Below are 24,551 nucleotides of genomic sequence, written 5' to 3' on the forward strand. Positions count from 1 at the left end.
TAGGGCCTCTCCAGTCCACCTATGCATCATGTCCACCCTGATCACATGAAATTAAAAAAAAATTCCTCAAAACACAACTGTATATATTGGAGTGCCTTTGCTTTTTTCACGACCATTAGAAACAATGTCGTGTTTCTACATATGTGAATTTAGCTAGCCAAGTCGCCATGACAACGCCTACAAGTGTGATCGAGGATTTCTATTGGAGAAGCAGTTCCTGTCGATCTTCATACTGTACACTGTCTTTGCTGTGGGAGCTAGCCAACCTCGAGGACAAAGCAGAAGCACTGCACTCTGGGAAACGTAGTCTCCGAAGGCCATGTTGTAGCATGGGCGCTTTGAGGATCCCATGTAGGAGGTGTTCCAAGCTCTGCCTGATGAGAGTACACTGTTGTCTCTGCCGACAGGGACTTCACACGGTCCGGTGGGCTGGAAAGATTAAAAACTCTGAGATGAGTGGATGGAGAGGGGGTAGAGCGAGAGGATCTGGTGACTCTGTTTAATTTGCATCCTGGTGCTCAGTTCCAGCAGTCGCAACTCTTTACAGTGGAAGGAACGAAGGAACTTACCTGTCGTTTTCAGCCTGGCTTTTAGCCAATGATCACCAAATGCTTTATTTCCTGACATTGATGGACTACAGTTTTCGTTTTGCTTGTTATTTAGTTTAGGCAGAGCTGCAATTGGCTCAATAGCTCATCCAGAGATCCAACACCAAGATTGTCTGTCTCACGAGAACTGCTAAGCAGTTGGACCACTTAGTCGAAGGCACCATGTCTCTAAGAGAGGTGGTGTGGGTGTTTTCTGATTTTACCGTTAGACTTAATAGGTCAAAGATCCTGAACCGTGGAGATCAACCAAGCTTTATATGGCTTCAAGTCTTCTGAGAACCACCCTTCTGTTTAAAACCGGTTTCCAATGCTTTACCAGAACATTCTAACAGGAAGCATAACAAACTGTCTCTGGCCTCTCATTGGCCACCCGAGGGGATTGGTTGGGAGTCTTGGGATGAGAAATGCATTGTGGTCTGATCCTTCACCACCGACAGAACACCAGCCCCGTCCTTCCACCGTTAACCAGCCCCGTCCTTCCACCGTTACCCAACCCCAGCCTCGTCCTTTCCACCCAACCCCAGCCTCGTCCTTCCACCCAGCCTCGTCCTTCCACCCAGCCTCGTCCTTCCACCCAGCCTCGTCCTTCCACCCAGCCTCGTCCTTCCACCCAGCCTCGTCCTTCCACCCAGCCTCGTCCTTCCACCCAGCCTCGTCCTTCCACCCAGCCTCGTCCTTCCACCCAGCCTCGCCTTCCACCCAGCCTCGTCCTTCCACCCAGCCTCGTCCTTCCACCCAGCCTCGTCCTTCCACCCAGCCTCGTCCTTCCACCCAGCCTCGTCCTTCCACCCAGCCTCGTCCTTCCACCCAGCCTCGTCCTTCCACCCAGCCTCGTCCTTCCACCCAGCCTCGTCCTTCCACCCAGCCTCGTCCTTCCACCCAGCCTCGTCCTTCCACCCAGCCTCGTCCTTACACCCAGCCTCGTCCTTACACCCAGCCTCGTCCTTACACCCAGCCTCGTCCTTACACCCAGCCTCGTCCTTACACCCAGCCTCGTCCTTACACCCAGCCTCGTCCTTACACCCAGCCTCGTCCTTACACCGTTAACAATGGAGAGGATAAGAGGAACTGAAGCATCTTCAGTAAATTGTTACCTGTGGTTGCTTCCCAAATTGCACACATTTGACCGGAGCCATATGGGACGCACCCTATAGGTGACCCTGTCCTCCTGACCTGTGAGCCAAAGCAACTATTCAACACATTGATGCTGCTCTCCTCCTCTACCCAGAGACTTTTTGTACAATTCAAAATAAAAACTGCCTAAATGATTTTGAATGTGTCATCATTATACAAATAACATTTTTTGCAGGAACTAAAAATGTAGATGCACTGGAGTCTAAGCCATTTTAACAGTTCAGCTGAGTACTTGGTCAAACTTCTCAACATCCATTATGTGTAAGCTGCTCTGAGGGCCTATGGGAGTAGGCTGCTGTTTGGAACATAAGACTGCCCTCTGCTGTGGGAAGGGACCTGAAGAATATACTACCCTATTTTAGTGTAATTGTTTGTTGCTAAATTTGGCAGCAAGCCATTACCAAAATATCTCATTTATGAACTGCTAAATCTGAATAAGTAGGTAAACATACTATCAGGGGGTGGCAGGTTAGCCATTAACCAAAAGCTTGCCAGATCAAATCCCTGAGCTGACCAGGTAAGAATTGTCGTTCTGCCCCTGAACAAGGCAGTTTAACCCACTGTTCCTAGGTCATCTTTGTAGTTTGACCACTGGTTTTGCAAAGGGTTTTATTGATTAAAACAATGACACTCAACTGTATTTTAAGAACATTGTGGGTTTCACAGTATTGAGGGCGAACAATGGTGATTGGAGGATCAGAACCACCTGCTCAATAAGGACACTTGTTTTGCACTCAAGGTTATGCTCAAGAGTGACCATGCGGACTTGTCCAATAAACAGAAATGAAATGTACCCTAATGAACAGGACTCACATTTCTGGAGAGAAGCTTTCTTATCTGCATGACTGTGGCTTCCTTAATCCTTGTGTGCAACTTCCAAGATAAACAACCTTCTAAAATGTCGAGGCCATTCAGAGCTTTAATGGGGAGGGACCTACCTGAATTTGTCCAATAGAAACCGTTTGTGACAGTGTGCACACTCCATTACTTTTCTTTGGCACCATTGCAGCTGTGCAGCACGCTTATCAATAAAGGTGGAATTGTTTGATGGTAGCATTTTGTTATTCAATTGAACAGACTTACCAGAAGTCCATTGCATAAAGACAGAAACAAACCAAAACCACTCGGCTTTGTGACCATATTCTGTCCTGTGTATCAGTCAGGCCGGACCAAGAAAAGTGTAACATGATCAAAAACTAAAACATGAAAAGCCCCACAATCATTTTTTTCCTTTATTGAATCTTACAAATGTCAAAAGCAGTCTTAAAAATGTATGCTTCGTTTATGCCACAAATACACATTTTGGGACTTTTTTTAAAGGTACCTTTTAGGTCCTATAAAAGTGTACAGTTTTAGTCTCATGATAAACTTGCCAATATACATAAACATATTGGAGCAGAGGAAGCATTTTGTTAAACTAATAAAATATATATTTTGAATTGACGGGACCACATTGATGCACAATATTCTGATAGAAACAGCATTGTAAAGTTCTAGTGGGATATAATTGGCTATCAGTAGAGAATGGGTGGATATAATTGGCTCAGACCGTGGGACAGTTACCAAAACACACTGTACTGGACGCCCCCATTGAAAAGCATCGGTGTCCGTGTAACCATAATGGCTTTGCTGTTAAGCATTTTTAAGATTTACACGCAGACAAAAAAAAATTCTTGGCTAAAAGCTCAGCTGAACCCAACAGGTAATCTATGTACGGAGGATCACAGCTATAAAGTGTAAACTTACGAGTCTCTTCGGTTTAAAACACAAAACAATCCCAACATAAATGACATCTTTCTCAAACAGCACCATAATCGCCATTTAGTGCACTAGTTTTGACCAGGGCCCCATAGGGAACAGAGGGTCAAGATCAGATCTATTACTATCCACCTCAAAAGTGACACGGTCACAAGAGCCATGTAGCCTTATGACACCTTAGAGAGTACCTATGACATGCTTATGTCAGTTGACCAATTTGCCTTTGAACATCCAGTAGCAGTGGTAGCCTAGACATCTGTAAATTCAGTCATGTCCACCTGTGGTGCGAGCGTGAACATTATCCCGTTCTGGTATTAGAGACGGGATCCAACCTCGCTCGTCAACAATGCAGCTTTTACAAAAAAAAAATAAAAAAGGGCAATGTTACCGCGTATGTGGTCCTTCTGTAGCTCAGTTGGTAGAGCATGGCGCTTGTAACGCCAGGGTAGTGGGTTCGATTCCCGGGACCACCCATACGTAGAATGTATGCACACATGACTGTAAGTCGCTTTGGATAAAAGCGTCTGCTAAATGGCATATATTATTATTATTATATTATTATTATTATTATTATTATATGTGGAGATTGCATTCCCTTTCAAAAAAAAAATGTCAAGCTGCTATAAAACGGGGGGTCTTAATCAGTTTGAATCCAGACCTATAACTGCTCCAGTGAATAGAAACAAAACAGTCCTCGGAACAACCACCAACAATGTAGCAAAGAAGTACTTTTTGAGCGATGCAAGTTATTATCACACATTATCATTGTGATCATTAACAGTAGGGCAGATATTCAAGGCAATTGAAATATGCAGCATCGTACAGCAACAGTGATTACTTTGGTAGAATAAGTGCAATAGGTGAATAATATATTAGAGAGAGACTAACTACGTCGCTGTCTTTCAAAATCAGCAGGGTATTGAACTAGGACTCAGAAAATCAGCTCAGGGGGGGAAAACGATGACCTGTAAAAGGCTCCTTTTGAATCCCAGCCAATGTTATCTTAAGGTTAGCTAAACATGGAGCCCATTTCTACCCCCCCCCCCACCCCCAGAGTGTAGAGAAGCTCCATCGCTCTGTGTGCAAAATGTTTACAAGCTAAAAGACCCGTGTTGACTGTGTCGGGACTGCCAGAACCCTGGAAGACTAAACAGGCCAGCCACGACAACATCCTCCTCTTCATCATCATCATCATCCCGTCATCTTCATCAGAGGACAACGGGAGCGTTTATCATCTGTGAGATAGAAAAAGGTCATTGTGTTGATGATTTGGTTTCTATTTTAACTTGTTGTGGAGAGGACGTTCACCTACCTTTTTAGAGTGTTCCTAGTTGTCCCCAGCTGAGCAGCAGTTAGAGAAGAACCTGGGAGGACCAACCAGAGGTTGAGTGTCTGGGCCACAATCACACTACAACTCCAGGGCCTGACAGAGGAACCCACACGTTGGCCTTGAAGGACCTTACTACAAATGTGTGTGTACCTGTGACTGGTCCAGAACTAACCAGCGTTCTGTGGTTGTCTGAAGGTCCTGTCCACTCAGAGGCTCTCTCAGGCGAACCCTGACCTCCACACGTCCTCCGGTAGGCTTACGGCCATCGATCACCTGTAATACAAAACATAGTATCACTAAAAACACACAACCAAAACAGTTCACTCATATTCCTGTCAAACCAACAAAACCACGTTATATTTACCAGCTTTGTTCTGCCTTTATATCTGAAGGGTATTGCTGGTAACTAAAGCTTGATCTAGTCATGAATGTGTCTAATAATTCAGCTGACCTCAAACTACAAAAACACCCTCCTTTCATCTTACAGTCTTTGGCATTAAAATCATTAACATTCTACTGTCGTTTGAAATCAAACGGGTCCTTACGGGGAAAAAGTATCAACTCAAAAAAACGGCAGTCTGCATCAATGCTGAAGTGGCATTGGCACACATTTTTACATGAATTAAATACACTGCTCAAAAAAATAAAGGGAACACTTAAACAACACAATGTAACTCCAAGTCAATCACACTTCTGCGAAATCAAACTGTCCACTTAAGAAGCAACACTGATTGACAACACATTTCACATGCTGTTGTGCAAACGGAATAGACAACAGGTGGAAATTATAGGCAATTAGCAAGACACCCCCAATAAAGGAGTGGTTCTGCAGGTGGGGACCACAGAACACTTCTCAGTTCCTATGCTTCCTGGCTGATGTTTTGGTCACTTTTGAATGCTGGCGGTGCTTTCACTCTAGTGGTAGCATGAGACGGAGTCTACAACCCACACAAGTGGCTCAGGTAGTGCAGCTCATCCAGGATGGCACATCAATGCGAGCTGTGGCAAGGTGGTTTGCTGTGTCGGTCAGCATAGTGTCCAGAGCATGGAGGCGCTACCAGGAGACAGGCCAGTACATCAGGAGACATGGAGGAGGCCGTAGGAGGGCAACAACCCAGCAGCAGGACCGCCACCTCCGCCTTTGTGCAAGGAAGAGCACTGCCAGAGCCCTGCAAAATGACCTCCAGCAGGCCACAAATGTGCATGTGTCTGCTCAAACGGTCAGAAAGACTCCATGAGGGTGGTATGAGGGCCCGACGTCCACAGGTGGGGGTTGTGCTTACAGCCCAATACCGTGCAGGACGTTTGGCATTTGCCAGAGAACACCAAGATTGGAAGATTCGCCACTGGCGCCCTGTGCACTTCGCAGATGAAAGCACGTGACAGTCTGGAGACGCCGTGGAGAACGTTCTGCTGCCTGCAACATCCTCCAGCATGACCGGTTTGGCGGTGGGTCAGTCGTGGTGTGGGGTGGCATTTTTTTTTTTGGTGGGGGGCCGCACAGCCCTCCATGTGCTCGCCAGAGGTAGCCTGACTGCCATTAGGTACCGAGATGAGGACCTCAGACCCCTTGTGAGACCATATGCTGGTGCAGTTGGCCCTGGGTTCCTCCTAATGCAAGACAATGCTGGACCTCATGTGGCTGGAGTGTGTCAGCAGTTCCTGCAAGAGGAAGGCATTGATGCTATGGACTGTCCCGCCCGTTCCCCAGACCTGAATCCAATTGAGCACATCTGGGACATCATGTCTCGCTCCATCCACCAACGCCACGTTGCGGATGCTTTAGTCCAGGTCTGGGAGGAGATCCCTCAGGAGACCATCCGCCACCTCATCAGGAGCATGCCCAGGCGTTGTAGGGAGGTCATACAGGCACGTGGAGGCCACACACACTACTGATCCTCATTTTGACTTGTTTTAAGGACATTACATCAAAGTTGGATCAGCCTGTAGTGTGGTTTTCCACTTTAATTTTGAGTGTGACTCCAAATCCAGACCCTCCATGTGTTGATAATTTTTGCGTGATTTTTGTTGTCAGCATATTCAACGATGTAAAGAAAAAAGTATTTAATTCATTCAGATCTAGGATGTGTTATTTTAGTGTTCCCTTTATTTTTTTGAGCAGTGTATATAGTTAATTCTCTGGCTGGTGGAGCCTGCGAAATATGAACTCCCGTTCCAGAACCACAGAGGAAACGTGGATAAAAAAAGGGTTTGTTCCAAAATATACAGTTTCACAAGTTCCCATGACTCAAGTTGTGAAAATATGACTTGTATTTTATTATTTTATATTCTTACTATAAGTGTGTGTTGACCGATCAGGGCAGGGGAATGTAAGTGTGTGTTGACCGATCAGGGCAGGGGAATGTAAGTGTGTGTTGACCGATCAGGGCAGGGGAATGTAAGTGTGTGTTGACTGATCAGGGCAGGGGAATGTAAGTGTGTGTTGACTGATCAGGGCAGGGGAATGTAAGTGTGTGTTGACTGATCAGGGCAGGGGAATGTAAGTGTGTGTTGACTGATCAGGGCAGGGGAATGTAAGTGTGTGTTGACCGATCAGGGAATGTAAGTGTGTGTTGACCGATCAGGGAATGTAAGTGTGTGTTGACCGATCAGGGGAATGTAAGTGTGTGTTGACCGATCAGGGAATGTAAGTGTGTGTTGACCGATCAGGGCAGGGGAATGTAAGTGTGTGTTGACCGATCAGGGGAATGTAAGTGTGTGTTGACCGATCAGGGCAGGGGAATGTAAGTGTTGCAGGTTATCACATTGCACACTTTCTGCCTGTGGACGTCTGTTCTACATTGTGCCAGCAGAGCATGAGACCCTTTGTTGGCCTAATTGATCTCTTTCAGGCAGAGTGTAACTCCCGGCATACCCCTTTATCTTTCAGGCAGAGTGTAACTCCCGGCATACCCCTTTTATCTTTCAGGCAGAGTACTCCCGGCATACCCCTTTATCTTTCAGGCAGAGTACTCCCTTTTTTCAGGCATACCCCTTTTATCTTTCAGGCAGAGTACTCCCGGCATACCCCTTTTATCTTTCAGGCAGAGTACTCCCGGCATACCCCTTTATCTTTCAGGCAGAGTACTCCCGGCATACCCCTTTATCTTTCAGGCAGAGTACTCCCGGCATACCCCTTTTATCTTTCAGGCAGAGTACTCCCGGCATACCCCTTTATGGGGTATGCCGGGAGTGGTCCTTATGTAGCTCAGTTGGTAGAGCATGGCGCTTGTAACGCCAGGGTAGTGGGTTCGATTCCCGGGACCACCCATACGTAGAATGTATGCACACATGACTGTAAGTCGCTTTGGATAAAAGCGTCTGCTAAATGGCATATATTATTATTATTATATTATATATATTATTTATCTTTCAGGCAGAGAGTAACTCCCGGCATACCCCTTTTATCTTTCAGGCAGAGAGTAACTCCCGGCATACCCCTTTTATCCTTCAGGCAGAGAGTAACTCCCGGCATACCCCTTTTATCTTTCAGGCAGAGAGTAACTCCCGGCATACCCCTTTTATCTTTCAGGCAGAGAGTAACTCCCGGCATACCCCTTTTATCTTTCAGGCAGAGAGTAACTCCCGGCATACCCCTTTTATCTTTCAGGCAGAGTACTCCCGGCATACCCCTTTTATCTTTCAGGCAGAGTGTAACTCCCGGCATACCCCTTTTATCTTTCAGGCAGAGTACTCCCGGCATACCCCTTTTATCTTTCAGGCAGAGTACTCCCGGCATATCCCTTTTGAGCGTGTGTGGTGTTCCTTTCACCTCTATAGTGACAACCAGCTGAACCCATCTCCACTTCATCACTGGGACGCGCTGCTGTAACTGGGAAACTGCCGCTGCACCCTACCGCCGTCTTCCCAGAGCGCACGCTGATTCTGTAACTTTTCAGTCGGGTGCTGCATTCTGTTGTTTTGTGAACGATTGGCGGAGGCAAAATCGTACCGCCACCGTCTCTCCCCACGTCATCCTTACCTCCACTATCTCCCGTACTTCACTCTCGGTCTCCAGTTTCTCCAGTTTGATGTGGGCCGTCCCGATAGGCTTGTCGCTCCGCAGGAAACCCCTGTCACATGACACACACACACACAAAGACCTCGCTCATCACTTACACTCGAAAAGGATCGAAACGACTTCCACTCGTCTTGGGGTCACAAGGTCGTGTTCCAGTTTGGACGTGTGTGTGTGTGTGTGTGTGTGTGTGTGTGTGTGTGTGTCAGACGTACCCTTTGTGCAGCAGTTCCAGTTTGAGTCCTTTCGATTGGACCACTCTCCTGAAGCCTCTGTGGTTCCGGTTGATGTTCAGAGTGAAGCCCTGGTTGAACTCTGGAGCACAGAGAGACGACAGGAAATGGGGTAAGCTATTTCACAGACACACCACAGACATCATGGTCCCGGGCGTTACCTGGGGAGTTGGTGTTCTTGACCACGGCCGTTCTGTGTTTCTGGGGTTGTTCCTGAGATCAACACAGAAGAGACAGTTCAAATGGAGACGATGACTTCTGCCACTACACAGGCCTTCTCAGACCAACCATCCAATAGACGTACTATAGCTGGAGCACAGCACACCTCTGCTTGACGATTAGTGGACTAGGGTGAACATGGTGTGTTCGTGTCGGATTAGAACATTAGAACGTGCAAATGGATGCGAGTCTCCAAGAACAGGTTGGTAGTAAACTGAACAGTGGCCCATTAACTCACCGTACTGGGATAGGGGAAGTCAAACTTGACATAGGCATCCAGATCATTGGTAGCTATACCTGGGGAGAGACAAAGGGGGCAGAGAGACATTAAGAGAGGACCGACTCAATACCCGGGGAGAGACAAGGGGGCAGAGAGACATTAAGAGAGGACCGACTCAATACCTGGGGAGAGACAAGGGGGCAGAGAGACATTAAGAGAGGACCGACCACTGACTCAATACCTGGGGAGAGACGAGGGGGCAGAGAGACATTAAGAGAGGACCGACCACTGACTCAATACCTGGGGAGAGACGAGGGGGCAGAGAGACATTAAGAGAGGACCGACCACTGACTCAATACCTGGGGAGAGACGAGGGGGCAGAGAGACATTAAGAGAGGACCGACCACTGACTCAATACCTGGGAGCTGATCCACCACCACAGGGAGACACAGGGGAGATACAGGGGACTATAGGAAGAATACAGGAAGGATACGGGTGGATACAGAGGGGTCAATGTTACCTGAAGGAGCAGGCAGATTCATCCCTCTGACGACCACCACCACCATCTCTGTACTACTGAGCTCTGGGAAGATCCTAGAGAGAGAGAGAGAGACAGGTATTTTCATATTGTAAATATCCAAAATAAGCTTTGGCAATATGTACATTGTTACGTCATGCCAATAAAGCGAATTGAATTGATAGGAGAACACAGAAGAGTGAGATGAAGGACGAGAGAGCGATATATACTGATGGAGAGAAAGAGAGACGTCGACCTGACGGTGTGGTATGTCCTCTCCTCAAAGTGATGTTTAGGAGGGTCCAGTCTCTTCGACTGGGACAGCTTCAACATCTCCAGACTCTTCTTACAACTCTCTGCCATCTTCTCAAACCTCGACACACACACACACACAACGGGCAGAACATCAGTACCACAACGCCAGAATGATGAGTGTTGAAGTGTGTGTGTGTGTGTATCAGTTGGTGTTGTATAATGCATGTTAATTAGTCCATGTATTTTCTGTTTTGTGTGTGTGGTTTTCCCATTCATAGGGACAGGCTAGGTGTGTACAGGATGCTACCATGAAGACGGTCTCTTACTTGGTGGTCTCAGCGATGTTACCCAGATGAGTGAACTGCTTGGAATAAGTCATGCAATTCTACAGGAGACAAGAGAGAAAAATAAAATGATTCATTGTTGGTGGCTGCAACCTGTCATGGGTATGCTTGTTATCGTTAAGGACAGGGGAGTTTTTCCAGGATAAAAAGAAAATGGAATGGAGCTAAGTACAGTCAAAATCCTAGAGAATGACATGGTTCAGTCTGCTTTCTACCAGACACTGGGAGATGAATTCACCCTTCAGCAGGAAAATAACCTGGTTCAGTCTGCTTTCTACCAGACACTGGGAGATGAATTCACCCTTCAGCAGGACAATAACCTAAAAAACAAGGCCAAATCTACATGAGTTTACATACCAAGAAGACAGTGAATGCTTGAGTGGCCGAGAAAGTTTAGACTATATAAAATATATAGCAACCCATGAAAATCGTTGGAGTAGCAATGATCAACAACCATGTTGACAAAGTATGAAGAATTTTTTAAAATTAATTATTATGGGCAAATATGGTACAATCCAGGTTTGTACAGCTCTTGGAGACTTACCCAGAAAGACTCAGCTGTTATCGCTGCCAAAAGTGAATCTTTGTTTTATAATTGTTTTCTTTGGAACTTTTGACCCTTTTTAGTGATATTCAAATTGGTAGTTACAGTCTTGTCCCTTCGCTGCAACTCCCCTATGAACTTGGGAGACGCAAAAGGTCGAGGGACAAGCGTCCTCTGAAACACGACCCCACTGTTCGTTTAACCCGGAAGCAATCCGTACCAATGTGTTGGAAACACAGTACAGCTGGCGACCATGTCAGCGTGCATGTGCCTGGCCCGCAACAAGGCCAAACCCTCCTCTAACCCGGACGACGCTGGGCCAAACCCTCTAACCCGGACGACGCTGGGCCAAACCCTCCTCTAACCTGGACGACGCTGGGCCAAACCCTCCTCTAACCTGGACGACGCTGGGCCAAACCCTCCTCTAACCTGGACGACGCTGGGCCAAACCCTCCCCTAACCTGGACGACGCTGGGCCAAACCCTCCCCTAACCTGGACGACGCTGGGCCAAACCCTCCTCTAACCTGGACGACGCTGGGCCAAACCCTCCCCTAACCTGGACGACGCTGGGCCAAACCCTCCCCTAACCCGGACGACGCTGAGCCAAACCCTCCCTAACCCGGACGACGCTGAGCCAAACCCTCCTCTAACCCGGACGACGCTGAGCCAAACCCTCCTCTAACCCGGACGACGCTGGGCCAAACCCTCCTCTAACCCGGACGACGCTGGGCCAAACCCTCCTCTAACCCGGACGACGCTGGGCCAAACCCTCCTCTAACCCGGACGACGCTGAGCCAAACCCTCCTCTAACCTGGACGACGCTGAGCCAAACCCTCCTCTAACCTGGACGACGCTGAGCCAAACCCTCCTCTAACCTGGACGACGCTGGGCCAAACCCTCCTAACCTGGACGACGCTGAGCCAAACCCTCCTCTAACCTGGACGACGCTGGGCCAAACCCTCCTCTAACCTGGACGATGCTGAGCCAAACCCTCCACTAACCCGGACGACACTGAGCCAAACCCTCCTCTAACCCGGACAACGCTGAGCCAAACCCTCCTCTAACCTGGACGACGCTGGGCCAAACCCTCCTCTAACCCGGACGACGCGGAGCCAAACCCTCCTCTGGCTAGCCTTCGAGTTTGGAGGCATGTGAAAAAACCCTCTCCTTTCATTATCTAACAAGCAGTTGATAATTAGTACCTCGTACTGTTCCTTGAGCATCTTGGCCAGTTGAGTGTAGACCTCATCTGCCTTCTCTGAGATCTGGACTTCACTGTGATGAACCAGGATGAAGTCCTCATCCTCGTCACCAGGGGGCGACGGCACCTAGAGAACACCACAGACAGACAAGGTGTTACACCACAGAGGTAGAGGATTGTCGTTCCTTCTTTACTAAAAGTCTGGAATGACCCACCTTCCCAGCCAAACATTGTTGATATACAATAGTATTGTCAATTTTTTTAATACCAGACTGTGATCTGCTGCACGACGACATACTTAAATTGTTACAAAGCCACAATCTGAATACATCATTTATCAAAACAGAACAGTGTCAGGCCTAGTTATGTTCTCATCGAGGCAGCATAACATTTTTCAAATTGGTAGGGCCATGTTTCTCATATCAGTTACATTAGCCTACCCTTTAAACTGCACTGAACAAAAATATAAAAACCAAAAGTGTTTGTTCAATGTTTCATGAGCTGAAATAAAATCTCTCAAGAAATGTTCCATAACACACAAAAAGGTAAATTTCTCTAAAAATGTTGTGCACAAATTTGTTTACATCCCTGTTAGTGAGCATTTCTCCTTTGTCAAGATAATCCATCCACCTGACAGGTGTGGCATATCAACAAGCTGATTAAACAGCATGATCATTACACAGGGGAACCTTGTGCTGGGGACAATAAAAGGCCACTGTAAAATGTGCAGTTGTGTCACACAACGCCACAGATGTCTCAAGTTGAGGGTTTGTGCAATTGGCATGTTGACTGCAAGAATGTCCACCAGAGCTGTTGTCAGGTTAATGTTAATTTCTCTACCATAAGCTGCCTCCAACTTCGTTTTAGAGAATTTGGCAGTACATCCAACCGGCCTCGCAACCGCAGACCACAGTGCCGTCAGATCCCGGCTGCACAGTCAAGTTCAAATATTTAAAAAAATAATTTGTGACATCACGATGTTGTCGCCATCGGCACAATGGCTGTCGAACATCGTGAACAGACAATGCAATCAATAAAATTCACCCGACTCTACTTAGTACACTACAACAGGCAAAGACCGTAATACGATATGCAGAAACTGCTTCTCCAATAGAAATCCTCCATGACACTTCTAGGTGATGTCATGGCGACGTTGGCTAGCTAAAGGTCATGCGCGGACACACGTCATCCATCGGGTCTAACGGTCGTGTCGCGCCGAACTGCCCCCTGCTTCAATATAAAGTCGTTTCTCGACAAAAAAGGTAAACGTGTCAGTTTGTAACATTCACCAGGTTGGATGTAATTTTATTTATTTATTTTACCTTTATTTAACCAGGCAAGTCAGTTAAAGAACAAATTCTTATTTTCAACGACGGCCTAGGAACAGTGGGTTAACTACCTGTTCAGGGGCAGAACGACAGATTTGTACCTTGTCAGCTCGGGGGTTTGAACTTGCAACCTTCCGGTTACTAGTCCAACGCTCTAACCACTAGGCTACCCTGCCGCCCCTACACTCTAACCACTAGGCTACCCTGCCGCCCCTACACTCTAACCACTAGGCTACCCTGCCGCCCCTACACTCTAACCACTAGGCTACCCTGCCGCCTCTACACTCTAACCACTAGGCTACCCTGCCGCCCCTACACTCTAACCACTAGGCTACCCTGCCCCCTCTACACTCTAACCACTAGGCTACCCTACCGCCCCTACACTCTAACCACTAGGCTACCCTGCCGCCTCTACACTCTAACCACTAGGCTACCCTGCCCCCTCTACACTCTAACCACTAGGCTACCCTACCGCCCCTGGTTCCAATCCAAGTCGCGAAAATTCACCTTGCTGATGTCGACGTGTTTGCCTGCCTTGACGGCGTCGATGAGCGGCTCCAGTCCCTTGGCGGTACGGAGCAGGGTTCTGGCTGCGTCCATGTCGTTCTTCTGTTTGGCCTGCAACGCTGCCTTCACGTACTGCTGCCTGCGTCCCTCCACAAAGTCCAACTGCTGTAGCGCTGTAGGCGAGGAGAAGAACAACGTGTTTCTGAAATGACTTCCTATTACCTGCCGACAGTAGTCCACTATAACCACTAGGCTACCCTGTCCACCAGTACCCGATGTTGCTCCAGTCCCACTGGTGATTTGCTCAAGACTTTCTTAACTGTTTATGACAGTAGTCCCGTTAAAGTAGTGACAGGGACTGGGGTTGTCATCTCTTCTCTTGATTGGCCGTAGTCGGGGAGTTAACCACTAAGTATGCTAGTCTGTTTTTCCCCCAATAGTATGTCACATGCTTGGTAAACAGCAGGTGTAGACTAACAGTGAAATGCATACCCCCTCCCATTATGGAAAACAATGCACCCTGCCGAAAAAAAACTGGAAAAACTAGGACCGTGGAGGACACGAACCAGCGAGGACCGTGGAACCAGCGAGGACCCTGCCGTCTCCACATTTAGAGCACCAGCGAGGACCCTGCCGAGGTCACGACATTTAGAGCCCAGCGAGGACCCTGCGGAGGACCACTCAGAGCACCAGGCTACCCCTGCTGCATTTAGAGCACCAGCTAGGACCGCCGAGGTCCGACATTTAGAGCACCAGCTAGGACCGCGGAGGTCACGACATTTAGAGCACCAGCTAGGACCGCCGAGGTCCGACATTTAGAGCACCAGCTAGGACCGCGGAGGTCACGACATTTAGAGCACCAGCTAGGACCGCGGAGGCCCGACATTTAACCCAGCTAGGACCGCCGAGGTCACGACATTTAGAGCACCAGCTAGGACCGCGGAGGCCCTCCATTTAGAGCACCAGCTAGGACCGCGCCGGTCACTCCATTTAGAGCACCAGCTAGGACCGTGGAGGCCACTCCACATTTAGAGCACCAGCTAGGACCGTGGAGGACACGACATTTAGAGCACCAGCTAGGCTACCGTGGAGGACTCTACATTTGGAGCACCAGCTAGGACCGTGGAGGACACTCCATTTAGAGCACCAGCTAGGCTACCGTGGAGGACACGAACATTTAGAGCACCAGCTAGGACCGTGGAGGCACGACATTTAGAGCACCAGCTAGGACCGTGGAGGACACGACATTTAGAGCACCAGCTAGGACCACTGGAGGTCACGACATTTAGAGCACCAGCTAGGACCCTGCCACCCCTCACATGACATTTAAGCACAGCTAGGACCGTGGAGTACTCCATTTAACACCAGCTAGGACCGTGGAGGACACGACATTTAGAGCACCAGCTAGGACCGTGGAGGACACGACATTTAGAGCACCAGCTAGGACCGTGGAGGACACGACATTTAGAGCACCAGCTAGGACCGTGGAGGACACGACATTTAGAGCACCAGCTAGGACCGTGGAGGACACGACATTTAGAGCACCAGCTAGGACCGTGGAGGACACGACATTTAGAGCACCAGCTAGGACCGTGGAGGACACGACATTTAGAGCACTAGGACCGTGGAGGACACGACATTTAGAGCACCAGCGAGGACCGTGGAGGTCACGACATTTAGAGCACCAGCTAGGACCGTGGAGGTCACGACATTTAGAGCACCAGCGAGGACCGTGGAGGTCACACATTTAACACCAGCGAGGACCGTGCCTTTACACCAGCCAGGACCGTGGAGGTCACACATTTAGAGCACCAGGCTACCGGGAGGTCACGACACTTAACCAGCTAGGGACCAGGCTAGGCCCCCTAGAGAACCAGCTAGGGTAGGGGGCTAGAGACTAGGGGGATAGAGACGGGCCGCCCTCCAGAGACCACTAGAGACGGGACTAGAGGCCTAGACCCTGGGGGCTATACTCTAACCACTAGAGCACCAGCCGCCTCTCCTAGAGTCTAGAGACGACCCCTCCACCTAGACCACGAGATGGGACTAGAGGCCTAAAGCTAGGGGGCCGAGATGGGGATCACGAGGCTTAGAGGCCAGCTAGGCTAGGGGCTAGAGACTAGGGGCTAGGATAGGGGCGCCGCTAGAGGCTAGAGGCTAGGATATAGGGGGCTGAGGCTAGGGGCTAGAGGCTAGGGGGGCTAGATATGGGCTAGAGACTAGGGGCTAGAGATGGGGCCAGCGTCTGACCTGCCTGCAGACCAGACTGGTGGGCTCCTGTCCCCTCCACAACCACTAGGTCCAGCCCCCCTGGGCCTCTGGGCGAGGAGGGGCCACTAGGCTAACAACGGGCCCCTCTGAAATGATTTAACCTAGGGCTTGCTCTGGGGACCACAGCTGTTGGGGTACAGGGGATAACCCTGCTCCCTCTACTGCACCCCCTCCTAACCACTGGGCTCTCAAGACTTTCATAACTGCCATGACAGCCACTAGGCTACCCTGTCTAACCACTAGCAGTGACTCAGGAACAGGAGGCTTGCTCATGTGGATAGGAGCACAGGCGGCAAGCACACTAACCCTATGGTCTCAAATCCCATGCAGTTACTTTTTCCTGGTTGACACACTGTTCCCCCTCCAACACGCAGTTGACAACTGTTCCCCGAACACGGCAGGTTGACAACTGTTCCCGAACACGGCTTTGACACACTGTTCCCCCCGAACACGGCAGTTGACACACTGTTCATTTGGACACCAGTTGACACACTGTTCCCCGAACACGGCAGTAGTGACACACTGTTCCCCCAACACGGCAGTTGACCGTGGAGGTTCCCCCCCAACACGGCAGTTGACACACTGTTCCCCGAACACGGCAGTTGACACACTGTTCCCCGACACGACAGTTGACACACTGTTCCCCGAGGACACGGCAGTTGACACACTGTTCCCCGGAGGTCACGGCAGTTGACACCACTGTTCCCCGGACACGGCAGTTGACACACTGTTCCCCGGAGGTCACGGCAGTTGACACCAGTTCCCCCTGGACCGGGAGGTCACACATTTCCCCCGAGCACCAGCGACACCTGTTCCCGACACGGCATTTGACACCAGCTAGTTCCCCCGAGGACACGGCATTTAGACACCAGCTGTTCCCCGGAGGACACGGCATTTGAGCACCAGCTGGACCGTGGAGGACACGGCACATTTAGACACACTGTTCCCCGTGGAGGACACGGCAGTTGACACTGTTCCCCGAGGACCGTGGAGTTGACACACTGTTCCCCGGAACACGGCAGTTGACACCAGCTCCCCGAACACGGGAGTTGACACACTTTAGAGCACCAGCTAGAACACGGCAGGTGACACATTTCCCAGCGAGGACCGTGGAGTTGACACACTGTTCACCAGCGAGGACCGTGGAGGTTGACACACTGTTAGAGCACCAGTGAGGACCGTTCCCCCGAGGACACGGCAGTTGACACCACTGTTCCCCGTGGAGGACACGACATTTGAGCACACAGTTCCCCCGAGGACCGTGGAGGTGACACATTTCCCCCGAGCACCAGCTGGACCTGTTCCCCGAGGTCACGGCATTTGAGCACCAGCTTCCCCGACCGTGGAGGTGACACACTGTTCCCCGAACCAGCTAGGGTGACACACTGTTCCCCCAGACTAGGGGGATAGAGACACTGAGTCTAGAGACGGGACTAGAGACACTGTTCCCTAGAACAGGGGGTTGACACACTGGACTAGAGACGGCAGTTGACACACTGTTCTAGAGACGGGGCTAGAGGCCAGACTGTAGGGGGCTAGAGATGGACTAGAGGCCTAGAAAGTAGGGGGTTAGAGATGGGGATAGAGGCTACGGGGCTGAGGCACTGGGCCCCCGAGACTACGGGCAGGGTTGACACACTGTTCCCCCGTATACACGGCAGGACACACTGGGGCCCGGACACGGGGGCTGTTCCCCCGGGGCACGGAGTTGACACACTGTTCCCCCTAGAGACAGGCGGCAGAGATGGGGCACTGTTCCCCGAACACGGCAGCAGACACTGTTCCCTGGTGGGTCCTGTCTGCAGAGGGACACTGCTCCTCTTGGGCCTCTGGGTCGTGGGACACTGTTCCCCGAACATGGGCAGTTGACAACTGTTCCCCGAACAGGAGGCTTGACACACTGTTCCCCCCACAGTCAACACGGCACACTGACCCACTGTTCTCAAATCCCAGTTGATTTACACTGTTCCCCAACACGGTTGACACACTGTTCCCCCCCGAACACGGCAGTTGACACACTGTTCCCCCGAACACGGCAGTTGACACACTGTTCCCCCCGAACACGGCAGTTGACACACTGTTCCCCCCGAACACGGCAGTTGACACACTGTTCCCCCGAACACGGCAGTTGACACACTGTTCCCCGAACACGGCAGTTGACACACTGTTCCCCCGAACACGGCAGTTGACACACTGTTCCCCGAACACGGCAGTTGACACACTGTTCCCCGAACACGGCAGTTGACACACTGTTCCCCCGAACACGGCAGTTGACACACTGTTCCCCCGAACACGGCAGTTGACACACTGTTCCCCCGAACACGGCAGTTGACACACTGTTCCCCCCGAACACGGCAGTTGACACACTGTTCCCCCGAACACGGCAGTTGACACACTGTTCCCCCGAACACGGCAGTTGACACACTGTTCCCCCGAACACGGCAGTTGACACACTGTTCCCCCGAACACGGCAGTTGACACACTGTTCCCCCGAACACGGCAGTTGACACACTGTTCCCCCGAACACGGCAGTTGACACACTGTTCCCCCGAACACGGCAGTTGACACACTGTTCCCCCGAACACGGCAGTTGACACACTGTTCCCCGAACACGGCAGTTGACACACTGTTCCCCCGAACACGGCAGTTGACACACTGTTCCCCCGAACACGGCAGTTGACACACTGTTCCCCGAACACGGCAGTTGACACACTGTTCCCCCCGAACACGGCAGTTGACACACTGTTCCCCGAACACGGCAGTTGACACACTGTTCCCCTGAACACGGCAGTTGACACACTGTTCCCCGAACACGGCAGTTGACACACTGTTCCCCCAACACGGCAGTTGACACACTGTTCCCCCGAACACGGCAGTTGACACACTGTTCCCCCCCGAACACGGCAGTTGACACACTGTTCCCCGAACACGGCAGTTGACACACTGTTCCCCGAACACGGCAGTTGACACACTGTTCCCCGAACACGGCAGTTGACACACTGTTCCCCCGAACACGGCAGTTGACACACTGTTCCCCCGAACACGGCAGTTGACACACTGTTCCCCCGAACACGGCAGTTGACACACTGTTCCCCGAACACGGCAGTTGACACACTGTTCCCCCCGAACACGGCAGTTGACACACTGTTCCCCCGAACACGGCAGTTGACACACTGTTCCCCCTAACACGGCAGTTGACACACTGTTCCCCCCGAACACGGCAGTTGACACACTGTTCCCCCGAACACGGCAGTTGACACACTGTTCCCCCCCGAACACGGCAGTTGACACACTGTTCCCCTGAACACGGCAGTTGACACACTGTTCCCCCGAACACGGCAGTTGACACACTGTTCCCCTGAACACGGCAGTTGACACACTGTTCCCCCACGAACACGGCAGTTGACACACTGTTCCCCGAACACGGCAGTTGACACACTGTTCCCCGAACACGGCAGTTGACACACTGTTCCCCCGAACACGGCAGTTGACACACTGTTCCCCCGAACACGGCAGTTGACACACTGTTCCCCTGAACACGGCAGTTGACACACTGTTCCCCCGAACACGGCAGTTGACACACTGTTCCCCTGAACACGGCAGTTGACACACTGTTCCCCGAACACGGCAGTTGACACACTGTTCCCCCGAACACGGCAGTTGACACACTGTTCCCCTGAACAAGGCAGTTGACACACTGTTCCCCTGAACACGGCAGTTGACACACTGTTCCCCGAACACGGCAGTTGACACACTGTTCCCCGAACACGGCAGTTGACACACTGTTCCCCCGAACACGGCAGTTGACACACTGTTCCCCCCCGAACACGGCAGTTGACACACTGTTCCCCCGAACACGGCAGTTGACACACTGTTCCCCTGAACACGGCAGTTGACACACTGTTCCCCCGAACACGGCAGTTGACACACTGTTCCCCTGAACACGGCAGTTGACACACTGTTCCCCGAACACGGCAGTTGACACACTGTTCCCCCGAACACGGCAGTTGACACACTGTTCCCCCCCGAACACGGCAGTTGACACACTGTTCCCCCGAACACGGCAGTTGACACACTGTTCCCCCGAACACGGCAGTTGACACACTGTTCCCCGAACACGGCAGTTGACACACTGTTCCCCTGAACACGGCAGTTGACACACTGTTCCCCCCCGAACAAGGCAGTTGACACACTGTTCCCCCCCGAACACGGCAGTTGACACACTGTTCCCCTGAACACGGCAGTTGACACACTGTTCCCCCGAACACGGCAGTTGACACACTGTTCCCCCGAACAAGGCAGTTGACACACTGTTCCCCTGAACACGGCAGTTGACACACTGTTCCCCTGAACACGGCAGTTGACACACTGTTCCCCCGAACACGGCAGTTGACACACTGTTCCCCGAACACGGCAGTTGACACACTGTTCCCCCGAACACGGCAGTTGACACACTGTTCCCCGAACACGGCAGTTGACACACTGTTCCCCGAACACGGCAGTTGACACACTGTTCCCCCGAACAAGGCAGTTGACACACTGTTCCCCTGAACACGGCAGTTGACACACTGTTCCCCCGAACAAGGCAGTTGACACACTGTTCCCCGAACACGGCAGTTGACACACTGTTCCCCGAACACGGCAGTTGACACACTGTTCCCCCCGAACACGGCAGTTGACACACTGTTCCCCCCCCGAACACGGCAGTTGACACACTGTTCCCGAACACGGCAGTTGACACACTGTTCCCCTGAACACGGCAGTTGACACACTGTTCCCCCCGAACACGGCAGTTGACACACTGTTCCCCCGAACACGGCAGTTGACACACTGTTCCCCCGAACACGGCAGTTGACACACTGTTCCCCCGAACACGGCAGTTGACACACTGTTCCCCGAACACGGCAGTTGACACACTGTTCCCCCCGAACACGGCAGTTGACACACTGTTCCCCTGAACACGGCAGTTGACACACTGTTCCCCGAACACGGCAGTTGACACACTGTTCCCCCGAACACGGCAGTTGACACACTGTTCCCCCGAACACGGCAGTTGACACACTGTTCCCCCGAACACGGCAGTTGACACACTGTTCCCCCGAACACGGCAGTTGACACACTGTTCCCCTGAACAAGGCAGTTGACACACTGTTCCCCTGAACACGGCAGTTGACACACTGTTCCCCTGAACACGGCAGTTGACACACTGTTCCCCCGAACACGGCAGTTGACACACTGTTCCCTGAACACGGCAGTTGACACACTGTTCCCACTGTTCCCGAACACGGCAGTTGACACACTGTTCCCCCGAACACGGCAGTTGACACACTGTTCCCCTGAACGGCAGTTGACACACTGTTCCCCACGAACAAGGCAGTTGACACACTGTTCCCCTGAACAAGGCAGTTGACACACTGTTGACACACTGTTCCCCTGAACACGGCAGTTGACACACTGTTCCCCGAACACGGCAGTTGACACACTGTTCCCCCGAACACGGCAGTTGACACACTGTTCCCCACGGCAGTTGAACACGGCAGTTGACACACTGTTCCCCTGAACACGGCAGTTGACACACTGTTCCCCCCCCGAACACGGCAGTTGACACACTGTTCCCCCGAACACGGCAGTTGACACACTGTTCCCCGAACACGGCAGTTGACACACTGTTCCCCTGAACACGGCAGTTGACACACTGTTCCCCGAACACGGCAGTTGACACACTGTTCCCCCTGAACAAGGCAGTTGACACACTGTTCCCCGAACACGGCAGTTGACACACTGTTCCCCTGAACACGGCAGTTGACACACTGTTCCCCCGAACACGGCAGTTGACACACTGTTCCCCCGAACACGGCAGTTGACACACTGTTCCCCCGAACACGGCAGTTGACACACTGTTCCCCTGAACACGGCAGTTGACACACTGTTCCCCCGAACAAGGCAGTTGACACACTGTTCCCCCGAACAAGGCAGTTGACACACTGTTCCCCCCCGAACAAGGCAGTTGACACACTGTTCCCCCGAACAAGGCAGTTGACACACTGTTCCCCTGAACAAGGCAGTTGACACACTGTTCCCCTGAACAAGGCAGTTGACACACTGTTCCCCCGAACACGGCAGTTGACACACTGTTCCCCCGAACAAGGCAGTTGACACACTGTTCCCCCGAACAAGGCAGTTGACACACTGTTCCCCCGAACAAGGCAGTTGACACACTGTTCCCCGAACAAGGCAGTTGACACACTGTTCCCCGAACAAGGCAGTTGACACACTGTTCCCCCCCGAACACGGCAGTTGACACACTGTTCCCCGAACAAGGCAGTTGACACACTGTTCCCCCCCGAACAAGGCAGTTGACACACTGTTCCCCGAACAAGGCAGTTGACACACTGTTCCCCCGAACACGGCAGTTGACACACTGTTCCCCCGAACAAGGCAGTTGACACACTGTTCCCCCGAACAAGGCAGTTGACACACTGTTCCCCTGAACAAGGCAGTTGACACACTGTTCCCCTGAACACGGCAGTTGACACACTGTTCCCCGAACAAGGCAGTTGACACACTGTTCCCCTGAACACGGCAGTTGACACACTGTTCCCCAAGGCAGAACAAGGCAGTTGACACACTGTTCCCCTGAACAAGGCAGTTGACACACTGTTCCCCTGAACAAGGCAGTTGACACACTGTTCCCCCGAACAAGGCAGTTGACACACTGTTCCCCTGAACAAGGCAGTTGACACACTGTTCCCCTGAACAAGGCAGTTGACACACTGTTCCCCTGAACAAGGCAGTTGACACACTGTTCCCCTGAACAAGGCAGTTGACACACTGTTCCCCTGAACAAGGCAGTTGACACACTGTTCCCTGAACAAGGCAGTTGACACACTGTTCCCTGAACAAGGCAGTTGACACACTGTTCCCCCGAACACGGCAGTTGACACACTGTTCCCCCCCGAACAAGGCAGTTGACACACTGTTCCCCTGAACAAGGCAGTTGACACACTGTTCCCCCCGAACACGGCAGTTGACACACTGTTCCCCTGAACAAGGCAGTTGACACACTGTTCCCCCGAACACGGCAGTTGACACACTGTTCCCCCGAACACGGCAGTTGACACACTGTTCCCTGAACACGGCAGTTGACACACTGTTCCCCTGAACAAGGCAGTTGACACACTGTTCCCCCGAACAAGGCAGTTGACACACTGTTCCCCCGAACAAGGCAGTTGACACACTGTTCCCCCGAACAAGGCAGTTGACACACTGTTCCCTGAACAAGGCAGTTGACACACTGTTCCCCCGAACAAGGCAGTTGACACACTGTTCCCCTGAACACGGCAGTTGACACACTGTTCCCCTGAACAAGGCAGTTGACACACTGTTCCCTGAACAAGGCAGTTGACACACTGTTCCCCCGAACAAGGCAGTTGACACACTGTTCCCCCGAACACGGCAGTTGACACACTGTTCCCCTGAACAAGGCAGTTGACACACTGTTCCCCGAACAAGGCAGTTGACACACTGTTCCCCGAACACGGCAGTTGACACACTGTTCCCTGAACAAGGCAGTTGACACACTGTTCCCCTGAACAAGGCAGTTGACACACTGTTCCCCCCGAACAAGGCAGTTGACACACTGTTCCCTGAACAAGGCAGTTGACACACTGTTCCCCTGAACAAGGCAGTTGACACACTGTTCCCTGAACAAGGCAGTTGACACACTGTTCCCCTGAACAAGGCAGTTGACACACTGTTCCCCTGAACAAGGCAGTTGACACACTGTTCCCCGAACAAGGCAGTTGACACACTGTTCCCTGAACAAGGCAGTTGACACACTGTTCCCCTGAACAAGGCAGTTGACACACTGTTCCCCTGAACAAGGCAGTTGACACACTGTTCCCCTGAACAAGGCAGTTGACACACTGTTCCCCCGAACACGGCAGTTGACACACTGTTCCCCCGAACACGGCAGTTGACACACTGTTCCCTGAACAAGGCAGTTGACACACTGTTCCCCCGAACAAGGCAGTTGACACACTGTTCCCCTGAACAAGGCAGTT

At 51.4% G+C, this 24,551-nt stretch overlaps 1 protein-coding gene across 1 annotated transcript in view; it reads right to left on the reverse strand.

The window, feature by feature from the left end:
* Positions 1 to 2,960: 2,960 nt before the first annotated feature.
* cc2d1b (coiled-coil and C2 domain containing 1B) overlaps positions 2,961 to 24,551 on the reverse strand; it is a 42,960-nt gene continuing 21,369 nt past the window's right edge. Inside the window, exons 16-28 of the mRNA XM_052464308.1 lie at positions 16,726 to 16,758; positions 14,218 to 14,439; positions 12,384 to 12,509; positions 10,619 to 10,677; positions 10,294 to 10,410; positions 10,041 to 10,114; positions 9,539 to 9,597; positions 9,243 to 9,294; positions 9,064 to 9,163; positions 8,813 to 8,903; positions 4,981 to 5,103; positions 4,813 to 4,864; positions 2,961 to 4,735 (exon numbers count right to left, since the gene is read on the reverse strand). Of these exons, the coding sequence (XP_052320268.1) occupies positions 4,853 to 4,864; positions 4,981 to 5,103; positions 8,813 to 8,903; positions 9,064 to 9,163; positions 9,243 to 9,294; positions 9,539 to 9,597; positions 10,041 to 10,114; positions 10,294 to 10,410; positions 10,619 to 10,677; positions 12,384 to 12,509; positions 14,218 to 14,439; positions 16,726 to 16,758 (1,068 nt within the window). The 3' untranslated portion in view covers positions 2,961 to 4,735; positions 4,813 to 4,852. The remainder of the gene's footprint in view (positions 4,736 to 4,812; positions 4,865 to 4,980; positions 5,104 to 8,812; positions 8,904 to 9,063; positions 9,164 to 9,242; positions 9,295 to 9,538; positions 9,598 to 10,040; positions 10,115 to 10,293; positions 10,411 to 10,618; positions 10,678 to 12,383; positions 12,510 to 14,217; positions 14,440 to 16,725; positions 16,759 to 24,551) is intronic.

The sequence above is a fragment of the Oncorhynchus keta genome, chromosome 15 (assembly GCF_023373465.1).
Source record: "Oncorhynchus keta strain PuntledgeMale-10-30-2019 chromosome 15, Oket_V2, whole genome shotgun sequence".
Taxonomy (NCBI): Eukaryota; Metazoa; Chordata; class Actinopteri; order Salmoniformes; family Salmonidae; genus Oncorhynchus; species Oncorhynchus keta.